Genomic DNA, 23,651 nt, shown 5'->3' on the forward strand with positions numbered 1-23,651 from the left:
AACTTAAGAATACAAGTAGAAATGATTCGGCAGAAAATCGTGCGAATTTATTATTTACATAGTGTCCATGTTCGCGTAGAAGAATAAGTACGATAAACTGGTTTATGTCAATTCCAATATATTCCAATATATAGAAATGCAAATTTTTGGGACTACGTCAATGTAATGATAATAAAAGGAATATCGCGAATATGAGAAGAGATTTGATAGAAATGCTATCCAATTTTTGCTAATATATATACTGACATACGTACATAATGTAAAATCTCCAATTACAAACTATTCTCTCTCTCAATTATAATACAGAAATCTTTTATAGTTCCTTTATTCAATTGAATAAATTATTTTCTTCTTGCTATGCTACATACAATCATTATAAGTTAAGTATATAATTTTTCAAATAGAAAATGTATGGATTATATAATTTCATTCTTCATTTTCCACTTTTCGATTTTATTTTTAACTTAATAATTCTTTTAAGTTGAACTTTAATTTATATATATATATACATATATACATATATATATATATATATATATATATATATATATATATATATATATATATATATGTATATATATGTATATATAATAAAAATGTTTTAAAAATAAATTTTCAAGTTCTTAAATATTATTATTACATATGTTTTTTTCTTTAAAATAAATTACTTGATATTTTATCGTTATCTCATTTTTGTCAAATTCTAACATTTAACAAATTTTGTCTCAGCTAGAAAAAACGAAACTTTGATGATGACTTTTACCAGTTTGATAATTTCAAAATAGGATAGCACGCGATAGCTGGCAGTAATTAAAGCTATTTAACTCTTTACTAAGACTGTAGTGGCGCATGAGCGAAGTTGCGAGTCTGTGAAACAGTAATAAATTTACCAATTACTGTAAATTGAAGAACTTATGCGGGGGAGTAAGATATGAAATGAAGGGTATTCGCTTTATCGTCACTGCGCTGCTGGTGAACATTTTCTTTACAATATTCATGTTTATAAATATTACTCGATATCTTTACAATTGGCTTTATTATTCATTGAATCTTAAAAATGTCTGTAACAATTTTATAATTAGTCGAGCATACGTGTCTGGAATCTTTTCCTCAGAAATTGAATGATTGAATTTTATAAAAACAATAATCAATTGTATATACATCCGTTATTAACTTATATACTTATATATATTTTGATTATATTGATATGATTTAAATTATATTAATTAGTATATTATTGAAATTATGTATATATATGTATAATATATAATAGAAAATTTCTATATAATTTTTGAATTTATATCATGTTTATAGTATATAATTTTCACATTGTTATTATGTAATTAGAATTCATTTTCTTTCTTTAATAATTGTACAATTTTCTTCCTTCTTACGAAATATTTAGCATAAATTAAAACTTACACAAGCTCGGTACACTAGCTTCTCTGAATTATCTTTGAATTATTCATGTTTTTAATTGTAATTTATGGTCTTAGCTGTATTCATTGGTCATTGTAGTGCATTATAGAAATGCGTGCAGCACACATATAATACACATACAAAACTTGGCGGCAGTGCCGTGCCAAGACAGGGGCGAGCGGGGCCCTTGCCCAGGGCGCAAATTTTGAAGGGGCGCAAGTGCAGATGAAATTTTGAAAGCTAATATGCATTACAATATTGTGATAATATAAAAAATATTTTGTATGTGTGCGATGCGTTGTTATCGCTATAATATCCAAGCGCGGTGCACTTGAAATGACGTCGCTAATATATGCGCCTCTGAAGAAATGTAACTTACATTGTTGCTCGTTCATGTCTGCAATCATGATTGTCGTTGTGATTATTACTGTTCAGCTTTGTACTTTAAAATTATATAAATTATTATAAACTTATATTCTTTTATTTCCTTCATAAACCCGAACAAATGCGCACTTATTTTTTGACGTCACTTTTATTCAAAGGGCGCTAAAGGACTAGCTCGCCCCGGGTGCTAAACTACCTAGGCACGGTACTGCTTGGCGGAATATATTCTTGTAAGTGGCAGTCTCTCAGAATGTATGATTTTTTGCGTTGGAAATTTTTCTATTAATATATTTTTTGCAGAATTTAATGTTTAATATACAGGCATATATATTCTTTTTCTTTCTAAAAGAATAAATTCTATTACTTAATTTTCTATCTTTTATTGAACAGAATTTCAGTTTAACTTTTTAACATGCTAATAATATTCTAATTAAATAGTTTTAATTGATAATTTTTCAACTTTTAAAATAAGTATCTCATTTCTTACTTTTTTCTTACATTTTGTTTACAAAACAAGTCATTTCACTAGCGAACGATTAATACTTAGTTTAGCTAATAAAATCATGAGTCAGAAAGACGAGTCATGACATGATTCATACAAAAGGAACGTACATCGAGACATCTTTTACTTTATATTTTGAAGTAAAAAGATAACAGTTATAAAAAAACAGCTTTACAAAACAGATTTACAAAAATTTGAAAGAAAGATGCGACATTAGACATCGTAATGAATCTTATGAAAAGTAAATTTATTCCCATCACACGTGTATGTATTGTTGGTTAATTCAATGTTCAGAAGATTCGTGCAGTTCGCAGCATTTTAGAATCTCTTTCTCTTTAAACAAAGACAAAAATAAAATCAATTGTAACAATTCAAATAATTTGTCAATTTCAGAAGTGATTGAAATAAATAATAGTTTGGAAAGAAAAATAAAAGATGACAAAAATTTTTATATAAAAGACAGATGGAAATTTTTGATTATATTAGATAGTTGAAGATAGTTAAAGAAGAAATTAGAGAAAGAAAAGTGAAAAATATTCTCACTGTGCTTGCTTCGTGTATAATTCATCGCGGAGATATATCATATATAGCTTGATAATTCAATTAAATAAATTTATTTATAATTAACTTCCTTTTTGCTACATTGATAAAGGTTTCTTTTGGAATAGATTCAAGATTCTTTTAAATAAATTTTATAAAACATAACTTTTATAATATGTATAATATTTAATATTTAGAAATAAACTAGAATACTGTATGTTATACTTTATTTTCAGTGATGGATCCTTGTAATAAAGACTGTTACATAGCGGTGGCAGCGGTGGCGATCAAATATTTGGTCACGATAAAAAAGTAAAAGAAAAGAGTGAAAAGAGTAATTTTTCTTATTTTTTTATTTTGACAGAAAAAATCAAAATCATATAAAGCATAATAATCCTAGAATAATAATTAATAATTCTATCATAATCAACTATAATTTCAATATCTTATATTTAATATATGTCACATTTAACGCTAAATATCACATAAATATAACATTTTAATCCTAGATATTACCTATCTAATTTTCAAATTAAATTCACAAGTGAAAGTATTAAAAATAGTGTCATGATAAAATATGTGACATCTGCGATAAATGCGTGGCTTCGTTGCTGTGCGTATACTTATTCATCACTGCGCTAGTCTTGATATCTAATCTCGTAGCAGGAAAAACTATTGTTGATAAATGTGGAGTTGTATGAACTAATTGCTCATTGCGGAACATATCCGTTCACGCGATGACATTCTTTTGGGCGTGTATAAATTAAAATATCTAATGAAAAGGAGAGGGGAAGGATAAACTAAGTCATAGTTATCATCCTTTTATAATCAATTTCTATTGATCCTCATTATTCTTTTTCTAAAAAGTGGAATATTAAAATATTAAAAAAAATCAAATCCACATATTATAATCCATAAACGATAAATAATCAATTATCTGTATTATGAATATTACACATTCATGATCAAAAATTTAGATAGATATAAATAGAAATATTGAAATTTAAATTTTTAATGATTGCCCGTTATTTGTTAGCCTCCAATCTACTGCACGATGCTTTTTGCAACGGGCCGCTGACTTACGCGCGTGGGCGGCTCATTGCCCATCCATTGCGACGACATATATGCACGCGACAGCATCATTATGACTTAGTAGAGTCCGGCCACTGCCCTTCGCAACATTACACCTGATCGGCAAACAGTGCGCGAGACAGTAGCCAAGTTACTATACGCACATTTTCACGTAATTCTTCGGCTTCGAGCGCACGGTACTCGTGTAGGCGATCTTAATCTCGGTTTCTCATGGCAAGATAGCGGAAGGTATGACTCGTGAATGAATTCATTAACGTGTTCGACATACGTCTTCTTTCCTCTATGACGGTACTGAAGGTGAAATCTAACTATAATATATAATCGGAGGATAAGTAGCTGTGCGTTGTACAAGTTCGTTTGTTATGAAATTATAACTTTACAATATATATGTACATTGGTATCACGCGTTTAACATTTTTTTTTTACGTTAATTGTAAGATTGATTAATTGCATAATTATAATTTTCAGTGTCGTCGTGTAACTTAAGTTTGATACAGAAATAAATGTAACGTTATAAATTTCAAATAAAATACTTCATGATAGATGGGTTTGATACAGGTGACAGTATTTCTTATTGGAAATTGAATGACAAAATTGTCTAAAGACAATTACAATTATTTTTTTTAGAGCCATAATATAATATATATAATTAGTTTTATAAACATTTTATTTTTAATCTTCTTTGAAATATGGGAGAAACTTTGAAAGTATCAAGATATCAAGATATTTAATTAAATTTTAAAAAATAAAGTAAAAATCTAATTAAATTTTAAACTTAAATTCTAAATTGAATTGTGGGAAAGAAGAATTACTTTTAACAAAGACTACATATTATTCATCAAAAAAATGAAAACATTCCATAAAATATATTTATATATATTTATAGTCTTGTATATTTAATTCTCATCATAGATATAATTTTAACGAGGCAATTTTTTATACTGAAATGTATCAAATCTTAATTTGTAATTATTGACGCAGATACATATTCGTGTGTCTTTCGTTTGCTTTCATATTCTATTTATTAATCCCGCCTTTGGACTTCTTGCAGCACCGATCGTGACATTTCGTATTATCGACTCGAGGAAGAGGTGAAGAACGGGGGCGGAGGACACAACGCACGGCGAGCGCGACGGGGCTACCTGAGGTATACGTTCAAACGTGACGGAGGGGGGCGATAGGGTGTTGGCCGTTCAGGTAGGGACGCTTTCGAGCGCGTGTGGCAAACATTTCGTAACAACAACGCGCTGAAACAAGAGTGCTCCTCTCGCGTATCTCATTGAAGGAATACATACGAAAATTCGTAATCGTATACACGTCCATTTAATACGCGCCCATGCCTCTTCTCTCATTCTTCGTCAATAATCGGTAAAGAAACTATCAGCCTGCGCGGGAACCAACGAAGAAGACTTTCGCTTTTATCTCATTTATCGCAAAGTGACAGGGAATTTGCCGCGTTTCCTCGTGACGGAAAGTGACAGTTTAACGTGACGTTTAAAGTCACACCTATGTGAATCTATCGCGCGAAGAATGGCCATGCGTAAACAACATGCGTCCGCAGGACGCGTTGCTGTTTGTTGCTACTTCTACGTGTTGCTGACGGACATCGTCGCGCTCGCCCAAGACTCTATCTTGCCTGGTAGCCGATATTACAATCGTGACGGTGTGTATGTACCACAAGACGCGTCCGGTTATACTTTTGTATATAAGGGCAGAAGGTATGGATATCAGCCCAGCTACCTGGACCCTGTTTACAGAGGACCTACAAGGGCACCAGAGGATAGATATCTTTACGATGTGAGTGAGGAAATTCATTTTGCTGCATGTGTCATGTGAAAAGATATTTAAATGAGATGTTCAATCAAGATGCTTTTTTTAGGATTAATTGATTAGGATTTATACTAATGAAGATTAAATTATTAAAGGAGACAACAGCAAGACTTCCATTACCAGGAATATTGGGTGGCTGGCGCGAAGATCTTCAAGGCAAAGAAAGACCAGATTCTAAAAATTTCAGAGACAGAGATCTAATAGTGAATACAAATTATGGCCAAGTTCAAGGCTTCAAAGTTCAACTATATGATGATCCAAATGCGAGGCATAGGCCTTGGAATCTGGCAGTAGAAAGAGTCACAAAAAGTGTCGATGTATTTTTGGGTATTCCTTATGCTATGCCACCTACGAAAGAAGGCCGCTTCAAACCTCCTAGACCACACAGGTTAATATAAAAATATTTCATGAAACATACTTTTTACTATCTTAATATTCAACAACTGATACAATGCTGAGAGAAACATTTATTTCTATGTAGAGGATGGCAACTTTTACAAGCTGTTGATTGGGGACCAGCATGTCCTCAGCCTAGCGAATATACTGGGGCTACAAAAGGTGTACGAGATATTGATGAAGATTGCTTATATTTGAATATATTTACACCTTCTGTAAGTACATCAAATCCATAAAAAAATAAAGTTTGTTTTAAATAAATTGTAAATAAATTACTAAATAAATTTACACATTTATATCAGATTGGTTCTGGGTTAGCAAACAAATATGCAGTGATGTTTTATATACATGGTGGTGAATTTACTCATGGGGCTAGTAATTTGTTTCCAGCTCACATATTAGCTGCCTTTTACAATGTTGTAGTAGTATCGATAAATTATCGTCTTGGTGCTCTTGGTGAGTAAATAATTAAAAAGACACTGTAAAATCTTTGAACCATTTAATTTATATTATTGATTACATTATTAATCAACAATTCATTCCATTGCATCTTTAGGATTTTTGAGTACTGGAGATGAGAATAGCCCTGGAAATTATGGAATTCTTGATCAAGCTATGGCATTACGATGGGTGTATGACAATATAGCCATTTTTAATGGAAATCCTGACTCTATAACACTCTTTGGACCAGGTGCTGGAGCAGCAAGTGCGGGATTATTAATGGTTGCGCCTAGGTAACTGAAATTATTTTTATATACATATATATATATATATATATATATATATATATATATATATATATATATTGTAATTATATATTGAAATTATATATTTTTTTATTTTATAGAACTCGACATATGGTATCAAAAGTAATAGCGCAATCAGGTTCAGCATTAGCTGATTGGGCAGTGATAATAGATAAGTATCGAGTACAAAATACGTCTCGGGTATATGCAGAAATGCTCGGCTGTAGTATAGAGAGCAGTTGGAAATTAGTGCAATGCCTAAAAGATGGACGTAGTTTCCTTGAATTGGGAAATTCCGAATTGAAACCACATGTTGGAATGTTTCCATGGGCACCTGTATTAGATATAAACTTTACGATACCTCAAGATAATTGGTATGAGGATTGGAGAGCATCTGACTGGCGTTTCTTCGCAGAAACACCAGAAGAGAGTATTAAAGCCCGTAAATATAGAAGAGATTTAGCGTACATGGCTGGTGTCACAACTCAGGAAGCAGCATTTATTATAAGTATGTTATCCATCAATTCATTTATTTTTATTTCATTGTATTTTTATCTCTTTGCATCTAGAATCATACTATTATTTATTTTAGTCAATTATACATTATTGCGCTGCAAATTATTGTACATATATATCACTTCATATAATTCTTACATTGCAGAGAATAATATTACATTAGCGAGAAATCGATATATAATAAATTCTGAGTCATTCGATCAAAAAGTTTGGGAATTAGTCTTGCAATATAATTATACTCTAAATCCACAAGGTGTTTACGAAGCAATAAAGTATATGTATACATATTGGCCAGATCCAACAAATGTTACACACATACGTGATCAATATATAAATGTAAGTAATATGACAGTACCAAATAAAATTTCTGTTATATGGCATTATTCTTTATCTTGATCGTTATTAATATTTTCAGCTCTTATCAGATTTCCATTATGTTGCACCATTTGACAAAATAGCAAAACTCTTAGTGGAGAGACATGTACCAACCTACTTGTATATTCTAAATACCTCGATAGAAGCGCTTAATTCGCCGGAATGGGCTAGAGTACCTCATGATACAGAACTTCTGTGGCTAACAGGAGCACCATTTATGGACTCTGGTATATATTTATATATTATATATATATATATATACATGTTATATTATATATTATATATTTATATATTATATTATATATATATGTATATATATATATATGTGTGTGTGTGTGTGTGTGTGTGTGTGTGTGTGTGTGTGTGTGTGTGTGTGTGTGTGTGTGTGTGTGTGTGTGTGTGTGTGTGTGTGTGTGTGTATTTATTTATTTGATTTAAATATTAATAATTATAACATTTATTAACATAATATATATTAATTCAGAATTTTTCCCGCAAAAGTGGAAATTAAGTCGAGATATGTGGACCGACAATGATCGTAATATGAGTCGCTTCTTCATGGAGGCATACTCTAATTTTGCAAAATATGGGTACATATCTAGTAATACTGCTGTACAGTTACTTACATAAAACATTTTATAAAAAATTAAAATAATTTATTCTTATTTTAGAAATCCGACGCCTTCACAAATTTTGGGATTACATTTTGATCTCGCTCGTCATGGACAATTACGATATCTCAATATCAATACAACGTTTAATAGCTCCATTCAAATAAACTATCGTCAAACGGAGAGCGCGTTCTGGTCTATGTATTTGCCATCTGTTATCGGTTATCTTGTTCCTACATATCCTCCTGTTACCGAAGTAAGACTCTGTAATATAACATTTATAAATTTCATGTTATTATTAAATCACGGTTAGGTTGCATTTATTATATTTACAATTTTTATTATAGTATTGGTGGGAACCTAAACAGCCGCTGCAAATCGCATTTTGGTCAATGTCAACAGCATGCTTGCTGTTACTTGTACTCTCTGTGGTGTGCTGTATGCTTTGGCGTAATGCCAAAAGGTAAGAAAAGGTAAACAGAACCAAATCCATGTAACTGCAATATAACTCGATAGCACTCGCTGCGACCGAATGCGATAGCGCATGCAGAGACTGGTTTTGGTTCATGAATATATTGGGATATAATTGGGATACGGTTTCTTTATCTTTTTCTCATATAACCATTTTTAAATAAAATTGCTGATTAACTCTATTTCTGCTTACAATTAGCAAAACAAAAGCAGCTAGAACGAGTGCAGGTATTTATAAAAAAATACTTTATGCACAATTTTGCACACTATTTTGCCTTTTACATATGTATGCTTTATTAATTGCACTATATTGTTTGTATATTACATTACACTATTTATATAGATAGAGAAAGATTTAACTAAAATAAATAAAAGAATGTACAATTGTTAATTTCATTTCATTTATATTTTATACATATATTCTATATGCAATACATGTAAAGATATATCTAATATGTTTCTATATGTTTCTTTCTACAGACAATCTGATCACTACTATAGCGGAGACATCCTGATGGTACGAGAGGATGAGCATTCCGAGGGAATCGAGAATTTAACGCGTGCCTCTAAAGAAAATATATACGAATATCGTGATGTACCAGTAAAATCCAGAATACCACGTCAAAACGAAGCAAGATTACAAGAACGTCTAGCACATAACAGAAAATTTAGTTCTACACCTTCATTACGTAGTAATTCTAATGTCTCTTTGAAAGATATGAGATCGGAAGGTTTTGTTACAAGCTCGCCTAATGGTCAGCCTAAGTTAACAAAAACAATGAGTCAATCTACACTGCCGAAAGCTAAAAGTAAGACGCTTTTAGTACAGGGAGTACCACAAACAGCTGTTTAATAATTAAGTTACCATTACACAAATCGACATTTATTTAATTTATTTTTTATATCTAGGTTTTTATAATTGTATTATTTTTAAAAGATCAAATTATTTGTTTTCACATATAATGCCATATAAAATTAAGTTAAAATTTTTAAAGACAATTTTATATGCAGTTCTGAAAATTGTGAAAAATGTAATAATTTAATAGGCATATATGAATTGAAAATAATTAACATTATTTTTATAAAAATTTTAACACATCTTTGTCTATTCTAAATAATATGCAAAAATCTATTTGTTATTAATTAATTTACTTTTTATGCAATCAATGTATTTACAAATCAAATTATTAGTCATATCTGTATTCTGAATATAGCGTGACAATGCCATGTGCATATAAGACTATTAAGTTAATAATTAATGGATTTTTTTAAATTTTAATTCTTATAACGTATTAGATTATTTTATAAATTATGTGAGTAGTAAAAAGCACTTGAAAGGTGGCTACTTTATTTCCGTCCATAAAAACAATAATTGTTATATAAATGAAAGAACATTTGTAATAGATTTTATATATATAGAATGTGTGTGTGTATGTGTACGCGCACACGCGCGCGCGTGTATGTGTGTGTATGTGTATATGCTTATTTTTGAATATTTAATATATTCATTACATTATATGCATTCGTGTATATGTATGTAGTACGTTTAATTATCCATGATACTTGCAGGCAGGTTTCAAATGCAACATTTCCTGATTTAATATGCAATTCATTATATATTAAGTAAATAGTTGAATATATAATCAGAAGTAGGCTGAGTGCCTTATTCATTATAACAATTAAATATGTAAGTGCACAAATATTTTATACAGCAGTTTATTGCAATTTATTGTATGTGTTTAATATTTTTACATCTTAAAAATGTAGTTTTAATATTAACGCGATCTCATTGCCACTGTATTTGTAAATTTAAGTCTGACACTCCCGAGATTAATGCTACACACACATATTTTCATAGAGCAATTTTCAATATTTGTATTTAAAAATTGTGCAACACAATTTTTTATGATAAAGAAAGTGACTTATAATTATGTAAGAATACTGCGCACAAGATTGTATAAAGAATCTAAAATTCTATCAATATATCATTATAAATGTTATACAATTACAATATTTTGTACACATATTTTTGTTATTTATTTACAAAACTAGAATCACCAATCTTTATATCAAGAAATAAAAAAGTTCTAACATAAATTATCAAGAGATTTTTTTTTAAGCCATGAAATGATAAAAGACTTAATCATAAGACTTAAAATTATACATTATTATAAATTCATAGATTTTTTATTAGTACAATATTTATCTGTTTATATTATCTTAATACTTTTTTTATTGTTGTGAGAGTTTTATTTTTATGATATACATCTTGTTAAATCTTTTAAAATTATAAAATTGTAAAAATGTTTTTATCTTTCCTCTTTTAAACTACGATTAACTTCGCCGACTATAATAAAAAATCAAAAAATTATATCTCCCCAATTTACTGCATATCACGGATGAACTTTATTTTTGAAAATACTTGAAACTATAAATATTTCCTCGGTGTTTGAGTAATTGATAGAGATAAAATATCTTTGTATTTTTTGTTTTGTTTGATTCGATCTGCATCTTTAATTGAACGCATACTTATAAAAAATTATCAAAGAGAAGAATAAGAGATGCCATGGGACTTACCGGAAATAAGTCAGCGCTGAAAATTCATATTTTTACTTATTTTCGATATCCATAATTCATTAATTGCCGACATTGATGTCAAGTTCTTCGCTGGAAACGTATTCTGAAATATTAGGAAACTATTAGGCGAATATAATCAAGTTGGAGGTAGCAAAACTAGTAAAATTACCTAGCTAAATTATCGGCTGTTTAAATCACCTTTAGCGGTATTCACTGGGTTATCGACGGTCGGTCTTTTTCTGTTAATATTACCTCCTATCCGATCATATTTGCCTAATATTTTTCTAATATTCCGCCTATTTCAGAATATATTTGGAAACTGGAAAATCATCGATGTCGAGTGAATAATCCGCGAACTGTAAATATTGAAATTATGAAACATTAACAAAGTATCCGACGAATATAACTAGATAAGAGGTGGCACTAATTAGAAATTCAAGAATTGCAAGTATTCTTAAAATTTTAAGTTTAAAGCTTTGTACCACAAAAATATAAATTCATAAATGTATTAAACTCTTGAAAAGAATTCGTAATATGTCTTTATAAAAAATTTGCTATATTTATTAAAAAAATTCTTTTCTAGAGACTGAAATGTTATAAAATAAAGATTTTAAAAATATATATTATTCTATTAGATATCCCTTTTGAAATATCGTATACAATTACGAATCTTTTATAAATCAAACATATATTCATCATGCAGTCAATTCAGCGGTCAGATTATATTCGAAGTCTTGAGTTATAGACCAACAACTGTCTTTATAGACATCTTTTCGTTTTGTCGAAAAGATAACTTAAAAAAGACATCTTTTCGTTATCTTTTAGTATAATGTGCTGTGTGGGATATAGCAAGACGCTTATCTATATAAATATAAATAAATTCTTAATTTTTTAATTTTTTAAATAAAATTTTGTGGTTCTCTTTCTTTCTCTTTCTACACACACACACACACATACACACGCGCCATGACAACGAGATCATAATATGTAAACAATAACGCGTTACTGTTCCGAAATATTCTATGCATTATATAATTTACACGCGGAATATTAAATTATAGAAAAATTTTAATATATTTATAGATTCTTTAATTGATTATTTATAAAACAATTAATTCATTTGTTTTGAAAGTAATATAATAAATATAATAAATAATAAAAATAATTTTTATAAATTATTTACCAATATATATGTGTGTGCCACTGTAAATATAAAAATAGTCTATATTCTATATAAATATCGGCGTATGTTACCGCCGGCATAGCTCTCAGGTTCATGAGAGTACTGAAACCTCCTCACCCGGCAAATGCCTTTGTTAAGATGGAGATACATTGAGGAGGAAAAATTTTTTTAAATTTTCTTTTTATTTTCTTTTAATACAAAGTTTCCAAACAGAGAATATTATATATATATATATATATATATATAAAATATATATTACATAATTTATATTAGAAAAATATATATTACATAATATTTACAACGTAAATTATAATTAATTTGCAATTACATAAAGAACACATTACAAAATATTAAATTATGTAACATAAAAATAATTTCATTACAAATATATATATATTACAAAATATATTATAAAATTTAATACAGAATATATAATATACAATGTACATTACAAATATATATTACAAAATATAATACAAATTTAATATAAACTATAATTTGAAACTTAATACAAAATAAAGTTTATTACACAGAATTACACGAAAGTGTCTCTCCAAAGTATACGTATAATATAAAATTTATTAAAAATGTTTACATAGACTAGACAAGACTGATTTGTAGTAATTAATTACGCGATATTTATTATTAATAATCGACATACAATAATAGTACTTAATTAGTTTTATATAAATAACGTATATAAACGTAAATAATCATGATCAAAAGAGTCATTAATAAAATTATTGATCGTTTCTTCGATTGTAGAAGAAAGTATTTGCATTATTGGTGCATTTGTGCATACCATCAAAAGAAATATTCAAAACGCGTAAAGATAAAACAAGCTTCGTAAATCAAAGATTAAATTACAAAATAAATCGCGATTTAAAATTCACGAGAAAATGCGATAAATAAATAAATCGACAATAATCGAATATTCTCGATTGCAGATACGCATAATTTTTATAATATGATAATCGGACCCATCAACAGACACGCGGGCGACATAATTATTACAAATGATGATACACAAAGATATTTTGATAAACATTTGTGGTCCGTATTGTTTATGAATATAAAATTCTGTCCGATTTATTTGCGACTAATATTCGACTTTATACGAATTTCGCGATCGAGAATAAAATACATATTCCATCTTGCGCATGATTAGCTAAATAAAATAAAATAAGCTTTATAAGTTTTAAAATATTATTTAAAAATCTCGTTATCGCCACGTTTAATAGAGAATAACGGATCGAACGATTTTATCAAAGTCCCTCTAATAGTCGATGTAACAGAACTTAATAAGATTTAAATAATGTAAAAACAATCGCAATTAAAACAGTCATTAATAAAGTTACCGATCGTCTTCTAAATTATAGAAGAAAATATTTGCACTGCGCGTTTTGGGCGAACTATTAAAAACAATATTCAGACGTGGAAAGATAGACAAAGCTTCGATGTATAAGTCAACGATTAAATTATAAGATAATAATAAATTATAAGATAAATCGCGATTTAAAATTCGCGAGAAGACGCGAATAAATAAATCGATAATATTCGGAATATCCGATTGCGACGTGTATTAATTTTTATAATATCATAATCGAAGCGCCCTCAATAGACACGCGCGCGATATAATTATTATCGCACAAAAGAGCGAACATATTTCGATAGAAAACTTGAGATCTGTAATGTTTGCAAGTATAGTATCCGAGTCATTTGCGAATTTTTGTAAGATAAATCGAGATTTAAAATTCGCGATAAAACGCAACAAATAAATAAATCGATAATATTCAAAATATTCAATTGCAGATACGCGAGTGACATACCGATAATATCCATTAAAAAGAGGAGCGATCTTAAATGGAGAACGATTAACATCTTGTTTCTCATCAGATTTCGCAAGATCAATCTGCGAAGAAAAGTTAAGTGATCCATTGAACGTCGGGAACTTCACTGTAGGAGGGAACGAATCCCGGATCTTCCGGACTATTCCCAATAGCAATGATTTCAGTAATAAATCAACGACAATTCCCTCGTCATTATCTTCGATTCACGAAATTGATATTCACGTCAGAAAACATGTTCTTTCATTATTAAGAAATATATTTATTTATTGAAAATTAAATAGATATAGCAATTTTTTTTATAGAAATGTGATTACGAACGATTATATTTATAAATAATAAAATCCATGCATCATTGAAGTTTGTAGTGAATGTGCGAATACAAATAGTTTTGGGGTACCGTTTGCGCGCGCGAGACGAATCGAACCCGATAACAGCAAGATTTAAAAAATTTCAATTCGAATAGTTTGTAAAATAAAATAAATCAAATAATTTTAAATATATAATTAATTCTAGATTAATTCTCTAGATTCTTATTCTTATAATGTTTAAATTAATAATTTTTTTTCTTTTAATCAATATCTTGCTGATATAGGGGTACCCATTCGATTCGTCTCTAAATTTTTAAGTATTCGCACATTTTATGTAACATTCATGTATAATTTCGCGTATATATGATATATAATATTAATAAAAATTATAAAAATATTTTGGATACGTTAATTTATGCATGTATTTTATTATACATATATATAAAATGGTATATATCTAAAAACTAATATTCTAAAATGGCGATGGATGTCCAATACCTGCAAATAGTTTCTTAAAAGAAACTAAAAACTAATATTAATGTCCCCAGTACCTAGAAATAATTAATTAATAATTAATAAAATATATTCGTTCGTAATCATTTTTATCAAACAGTTAATAAAAACTAATTACAATATGAAATTAGTTGAAAAATAGATATTTACACACAACGCTATATCCATATTTAATCTACTATTAAATCTTTCTGGCATTAAACAATAATAATACCAATCCTAATAATGACAGAACATTTTTAACGAGAAGAAAAGAATAGATGCATTTCTCTCACATCTAAATATATATTATTTAAATTAATTCGACTTTAAAGAAGCGTATGGCGTTCGTCGTTGAATGACTACCAAAACCATTGCTGTCGGAAATTGCCAGGAAAACCTGGGATTAGTTCCATTCTTACAATAAAAATTCCCAATTTTTAACGGGGCACCGAACTAGACGTCGCGAATGGATCTTACAAAAACCGATAAGAAATAATTCTCCATGATGAAAATCGTTTCGACTCCTCGGCGATACGAGCCACGCAACTTTCATTAACGTTTACCTAACGAAAAAAAACAACGATAAGACTCTTTTATTACAACGACAATTTCGTTTAAGAGCGCGAAAAGAACGAGAGAAAAACACGGTATTTTCGTAACCGTAATTTATTAATTTATTTATAAATATTTTCCGATACGAAATTCGTAAATACAAATATAATTGAAAAAACAAATTATTAAATTCATAATAATTAACTCGCGATTTTATAATATCGAAGGTCATCGTTAAATTCTGTGAAGCTAATATTTAATCGTTGACTTATAACATCGAATCTTCACTCTTATTCGATATTTCTTTATATTTAATTAGCAATATTTAGGAATATTATCTAACGAAAGGGATAAAATTCTTTTGTTAAAACAATAATTTTGTATAAGAACGCGAAAACAACGCGAAAAGAACGCGGAAAAAGCACGGTATTTTCGTAATCATAATTTATTCATTTATTTTACGAATACGAGTATTTAGTTCCGCGCGATATGGAATTCATACGAGTAAATAGATAAATCTAACGAAAAGTATATCATTAAATTTATAATAATTGACTCGCGATTCTATAACGAAGACGTTCGTCATATTTTATAAAGCTTGTATTTAATCATTAATGTAGCATCGAATTTTTACATTTCATATAAAAATTTTCCGAATTTATTAATGATTCTTTGATATGAATATATAAATAGTTACGCTTTTATGAATATTTCAAAAATATGTACTATAGAAACAAATATGTTAATTTAACAAATTACTATTATATAATCATTATACGTATACTTTCGACCATTTTTCCTGTAATTTACATAAGAATGCATTGATATAATTGACAATCCTAAATACAATTTCATATAATATAATTATAGTTATAATTGTATTTTGTACACAATTATGTCAATAATTAAAAATATCAATATTAAATTATAATTAATATACAATTATAACTATTTACAATTTACAAAACACAATTTACTACTTACAAATTACAATTTACAAAATAGAATTTATGATGTTATCAATATCAAATAAATGGATTCGTTTTATTCAAATGTTTAATAACATAAATAATTTGATATTGACAACATTAACATTTGGACTTAATATTACATATCATATATATATGTAAATTATATATTTAATTTTTAATTTCAAAATAAAATATAACATATTAAAATATATCTTGAACATTTACAATTATGCAATTTGTTTAATCTTCTTGAAAATAACTTTGATAATTTCAATTTTATTTTTAAAACATTTTTAAAAATAAATTCCATTTAATTTTTTAAAAATTTTAATTTATTACAAAGAATTACACGAAAGTATTTAAAATATACGTATACTATAAAACTTATTAAAAAGTTCTACAAACAAGACTGATTGGCGATGATGAATTACGTGATATTATTATTATTAATCGTCATAATAGAATTTTATTCAAAACGCGAAAAGATAGATCAAGCTTCGATGTACGTCAAAATACATTAAAATACAAGATCAACAACGATTTAAAATTCGCGAGGAAACGGATAAATACGATAACGAATAAATAAATCGACAATATTAGGAATATTCGATTACGATATGCATAATTTTTGTAATAATAATGAATAATTTATGTAATTGATAATCGAAACCGCCAACAGACAGCGCGCGACATAATTATTATCAAACAAATGCGAAAATATTTCGAGACATTTGAGATCTATAATATTTGCGGATATAGAATTTATTGTCTGATATATTTGCGAATATTTAGAAGATATATCGCGATTTACAATTTCCGAGAAGACGCGACAAATAAATAAATCGACAATATTCGGAATATTTGATTGCGGTATGTATAATTTTTATAATATAATCGGAGCCCTAATAAACACGCGCGATATAATTACTATCACACACAAGTGCGAAGACATTTCAACAGACATTTAAGGTCTGTAATATTTGCGAATTTATTTGCGATTAATATAAATGTCTATTTTATATAAATGTCGCGATTGAAAAAATACATGTTGAAAATAAATATTGCATCTCGCGCATAATTAGTTAAATGAAATAAAATGAATCTTAAGACTTTACATATTTTAAATGTAATGAACATATAATTAAAAAATCGCGTTGTTCGCCACGTTTAATAGGGAATAACGGAACGAATGATTTTATCAAAGTCCCTCTCTAATAATTTAACTATCTAACTATATCTCTAACTGTCGATGTATTAGTAGAGTTTAATAAGATTTAAATAATGATTTAAACAATCGCGATTAATCATTAATAAAATTATCGTCTTTTTAAATAGTAAAGAAAAATATTTGCACTATTAGCGCAGACTATAAAAGACAATATTCAAACACGTGGAAAGATAGACAAAGCTTCGACGTACAAGTCAACGATTAAATTAAGAAAATATTAAGTTATAAGATAAATCGCGATTTAAAATTCTCGAGAAAACGCGACGACTAAATAAATCGATAGTATTCGGAATATCCGATTGCGATATGTATATCTTTTATAATATAATAATCAAAGCGCCCTCAATAGACATTATTATCGCGCGCGATATAATTATTATCACATAAATGCGAAGATATTTCGACAGACAATTTGATGTCTGTAATGTTTACGAATATAGTACTCACTGTCCGAGTCATTTACGAATCTTTATAAGATAAATCATGATTTGAAATCACGAGAAAACGCGACGAATAAATAAGTCGATAATATGCGGAATATTTGTTCACGATACATATAATTTTTATATTTGATCGCGCGATGTATATACTTAATATGTATATACTTTGGACAGCATTCCCGGTTTCGGTACGAGCGAAAATCCCATTTCACTTACTAAAATCAGCTTCGAGCCAACCGGTCGGGAATGCAACGATACAACGAGCAAGGACTAGGCCCAAACTGGAAAGAAGACGAAACGATTGACGGAAATAGAGGAAAATGAAGTTCACCAGCTCTTTTTCGCGCATAATTATCCTATCTCGTATCGAACCTGGACCCGCTAAGCACGATTTCAGGTGACCCGCACGGATGCTATATCACTAGCGCAGTACACAAGGCTAGTAGACGGTAAAAGAAGAGGATACCCACATTTTTTAAATGCTAACATTCAGCAATTTAGAAAATGGGGAGGCAACCCCTTTTACCGAGCGAAAATCGTGCCTAGGGGAATCCACTCGACTCCTCGACAGGGTTAACACACGCTGGGCGTGTGGCTGTAGACGAGCAAAGAGAAGGGACCCATTAACGACCATTCCGAACAATCGATCGAGTCCTAGACAATTCGGGCCGAATCACTTGACGAAGTAGAGCGTGACCATCACTAAGCCGATCGAGCGCGAAGCTCGAACCCGCGCGCCCATGTACATTTTGTACTGGACATACGTTCTGCGCGGCCGGCATCACCAAGTGCCGCGATGCACAAGGCGCGAGTGTACGTTGCATAGCAACGTGTGCAAACTCGGTGAAACATCCCAGTTAATTGGCATCGGAAGTAGAGACTCGTGACAATAAATGAAATTGGGATTTTATATGAAAAAGTCCAAAAGTTTCGCGAAAACACGATGACGCGAGAAAGCTAAACGCGAAAACGCGGTAACGAGACGCCGCCGTCCGCGACACGTTGACGGCACCGACGACGCAATGCGTTCAACGCATTAAATGCACGTGCCACATAAGAGCCATTGTGGGATCTTACAATAAAAATTCCCAATTTTCAACAGGGCACCGAACTAGACGTCGCGAATGGATCTCACAAGAACCGATGAGAAAAAATTCTCCATGATGAAAATCGTTTCGACTCCTCGGCGGTACGAGCCACGCAACTTTCATTAACTTTTATTTAACGAAAGGAACAACGACAATCTCGTCTAAGAATGCGAAAAGAACGCGGGAAAAACACCGTGTTTTCGCAACCGTAATTTATTAATTTATTTATGAATATTTTCCGATACGAAATTCGTAAATATAAATATAACTGAAGAAACAAATTATTAAATTCATAATAATTAATTCGCGATTCTTTAATAGCGAAGGTTATCGCGATAAATTTTGCGAAGCTAATATTTAATCGTTGACTTATCACATCGAATCTTCACTCTCTTATTCGATATTTCTTTATATTTAAATAGCAATATTTAGGAATATTATCTGACGAGAGGGACAGGGATAAAATTCTTTTGTTAAAACGATAATCTTGTATAATTACGCGAAAAGAACGCGGAAAGAGCACGGAATTTCGCAATCATAATTTATTAATTTATTTTACGAATACGAGTATTCAGTTCCGCGTGACATGAAATTCATAAATAGATAAATCTAACGAAAAGCATATCATTAAATTTATAATAATTGAATCGCGATTCTATAACGAAGGCGTTCGTCAAATTTTGTGAAGCTTATATTCGATCATTAATTTAGTATCGAATTTTTACATTAATATTATATAATCGTTATACGTATACTTTCAATTATTTTTCGTGTAATTTACATAAGAATGTATTCACGTAATTTAAAATCGTAAATACAATTTTATGTAATATCATTATAGTTATAATTGTATTTTATACAAAACTATGTCAATAATTAAAAATATTAATATTAGATTATAATTAATATACAATTATAACTATTTACAATTTACAAAATACAATTTATGATGTTAATATCAAATATATGTACTCAATTTATTCAAATGTTTAATAACATAAATAATTTGATATTAATAGCATTAATATTTAGACTTAATATTATAGCTATATATTAATTTACATATATATATGATATATTTTTAAAATATATCTTGAACATTTATAATTATACAATTTGTTTAATCTTCTTGAAAATAATTTTGATAATTTAAATTTCATTTTTAAAACTTTTTTAAAACTAAATTCAATTTAATTTTTTAAAAACAATTTTAATTTATTACAAAGGATTACACGAAAGTATCCAAAATATATGACTAATATAAAATTTATTAAAAATTTCTACATAGTCCAAACAAGACTGATTAGCAATGATAAATTACGCGATATTTATTATTAATAATTGACATACAATAATAGAATTTAAGAATAGAAATTAATTTTATATAAATAACGTTTAAACGTAAATAATCGTGATCAAAAGAGTCATTAATAAAATTATTGATTGTTTTTTTGATTGTAGAGAAAAGTATTTGCATTACTGGCGCATTTTATGTAGGTTATCAATATTCAAAACGCGAAAAGAAGAAGAAGTGTCAATTATATATCAATGATTTAAATACAAGATAAATGACGATTTAAAATTCGCGAGAAAAAATAACGAATAAATAAATCGATAATATTAGGAATATTCGATTACGATACGCATAATTTTTGTATAATATGAAAATTTAAACCGTCGATAGACAGCGCGCGACGTAATTATTATCAAACAAATACGAAGATATTTCAAGATATTTGAGATCTATAATATTTGCGAATATAGAATTTATTGTCTGATTTATTTGCGAATTTTTAGAAGATAAATCACGATTTACAATTCGCGAGAAGACGCGACAAATAAATAAATCGACAATATTCGGAATATTCGATTGCGATATGTATAATGTTTATAATATAATCGGAGCCGCTATAGACACGCGCGATATAATTACTATCACACACAAGTGCGAAGATACTTCGGCAGACATTTAAGGTCTGTAATATTTGCGAATTTATTTGCGATTTATTTGCGATTAATACACTATTTTATATAAATGTCGCGATTAAAAAAATACATATTGAAAATACATATTGCATCTCGCGCATGATTAGTTAAATGAAATAAAATGAATCTTAAGACTTTACAATTTTAAATGTAATTAACATATAATTAAAAAATCGCGTTGTTCGCCACGTTTAATAGAGAATAACGGAACGAATGATTTTATCACAGACCCTCTCTAATAATTTAACTATCTAACTATATCTCTAATTGTCGATTTATTAGTAGAGTTTAATAAGATTTATATAATGATTTAAACAGTCGCGATTAATCATCAATAAAATTATCGTCTATTTAAATAGTAGAAAAAAATATTTGCACTACTAGCGCAGATTGTAAAAGATTTATAAAAGAGACAATATTTAAAGACGTGGAAAGATAGACAAAGTTTCGATGTAAGTCAGCGATTAAGTTAGATCGCGATTTAAAATTCGCGAGAAAACGCGACGAATAAATAAATTGATAATACACGAAATATTCGATACGTAATTTTTATAATATAATAATAATTTTATAATATAATAATCGCGAAGTCCTCAATAGATACGCGCGCAATATAATTATGCTGTCACATATAAGTGCGAAGATATATTTCGACAGACATTCGAGGTCTGAAATATTTGCGAATATAAAATTCACTATCCGATTTATTTGCGATTAACACGCAACTTTATATGAACGCCGTGATTCACATAAGATACCTATCTCGCGCATAATTAGTTAAATAAGATAAAATGAAAAATTTTTATAATATGATAATCGAAATCATCAAGATGCGTGCGCGATACATTATTATCACTCAAATTATCACACAATTTGTAAATAATCGCGATTAAAACAGTCATTAATAAAAATATTGATCGTCTTTTAAATAGTAGAAAAAAATATTCGCACTACTAACGCATTTTGCGCGAACTATTAAAAACAATATTCAAAGACGTGGAAAGATAAACAAAGGTTCGATGTATACATAAGTCAACGATTAAATTATAAGATAAATCACGATTTGAATTCACGAGAAAACGCGACAAATAAATAAATCGATAATATTCGGAATATCCGATTGCGACATGTATTAATTTTTGTAATTTGATAATCGAAGCGTCCTCAATAGACACGCACGCGAAATAATTATTATCACACAAAGGCTAAGATATTTCGATAGACAGTTTGAGGTCTGTAATGTTTGCGGATATACAATTCACCGACCGAGTTATTTGCGAATTTTTATAAGATAAATCGCAATTTAAAATTCACGATAAAACGCGACGAGTAAATAAATCGATAATATTTTAAATATTCAATTGCGTATAACTTTTATAATATAATAATCGAAGCCATCAAATACGCGGGTGACATACCAGTAATATGCGATAAAAAGAGGAGCGATCTTAAAAATGGAGAACGATTAACATCTTGCTTCTCATCAGATTTCGCAAGATCAATCTGCGAAGAAAAGTTAAGTGATCCATTGAACGTCGGGAACTTCACTGTAGGAGGGAACGAATCCTGGATCTTCCGGACTATTCCCAATAGCAATGATTTCAGTAATAAATCGACGACAATTCCCTCGTCATTATCTTCAATTCACGAAATTGATATGCACGTCAGAAAACATGTTCTTCCATTATTAAGAAATATATTTCTTTATTGAAAATTAAATGGATATAGCAATTTTTTTATAGAAATGTGATTACGAACGATTATATTTATAAATAATAAAATCCATGCATCATTGGAGTTTGTGTTAAATGTGCGAACACAATAATTTTGGGGTACCGTTTGCGCGCGCGAGACGAATCGAACCTGATAACAGCAAGATTTAAAAAATTTCAATTCGAATAGTATGCAAAATAAAATAAATCAAATAATTTTAAATATATAATTAATTCTAGATTAATTCTCTAGATTCTTATTCTTATAATGTTTAAATTAATAATTTTTTTTCTTTTAATCAATATCTTGCTGATATAGGGGTACCCATTCGATTCGTCTCAAAATTTTTAAGTATTCGCACATTTTATGTAACATTCA

General features: G+C 29.0%; 1 protein-coding gene across 6 annotated transcripts in view; it reads left to right on the forward strand.

Moving 5' to 3' along the window:
* The window catches only part of Gli (carboxyl ester lipase-like protein Gli), a 32,808-nt gene extending 21,915 nt beyond the window's left edge, over positions 1-10,893 (forward strand). For 2 of the 6 annotated variants that reach the window (XM_083081279.1, XM_083081277.1), the window contains 12 exons: positions 4,989-5,734; positions 5,863-6,155; positions 6,249-6,378; positions 6,466-6,619; positions 6,720-6,897; positions 7,011-7,417; positions 7,571-7,761; positions 7,841-8,027; positions 8,285-8,390; positions 8,472-8,667; positions 8,759-8,874; positions 9,363-10,893. In XM_083081279.1, coding sequence (XP_082937405.1) covers positions 5,468-5,734; positions 5,863-6,155; positions 6,249-6,378; positions 6,466-6,619; positions 6,720-6,897; positions 7,011-7,417; positions 7,571-7,761; positions 7,841-8,027; positions 8,285-8,390; positions 8,472-8,667; positions 8,759-8,874; positions 9,363-9,735 — 2,598 coding nt within the window. In that variant the 5' untranslated portion in view covers positions 4,989-5,467 and the 3' untranslated portion in view covers positions 9,736-10,893. Of the gene's footprint in view, positions 1-3,994; positions 4,166-4,988; positions 5,735-5,816; positions 6,156-6,248; positions 6,379-6,465; positions 6,620-6,719; positions 6,898-7,010; positions 7,418-7,570; positions 7,762-7,840; positions 8,028-8,284; positions 8,391-8,471; positions 8,668-8,758; positions 8,885-9,081; positions 9,111-9,362 lie in introns of those variants that run through there. The other 4 variants (XM_083081281.1, XM_083081276.1, XM_083081282.1 and 1 more) reach the window with 4 other exon arrangements.
* The last annotated feature ends 12,758 nt before the right edge of the window (positions 10,894-23,651 follow it).

Source organism: Camponotus vicinus, unplaced genomic scaffold (genome assembly GCF_025532165.1).
Source record: "Camponotus vicinus isolate PSW18456_S1 unplaced genomic scaffold, iyCamVici1.0 SCAF_11, whole genome shotgun sequence".
Classification (NCBI taxonomy): domain Eukaryota; kingdom Metazoa; phylum Arthropoda; class Insecta; order Hymenoptera; family Formicidae; genus Camponotus; species Camponotus vicinus.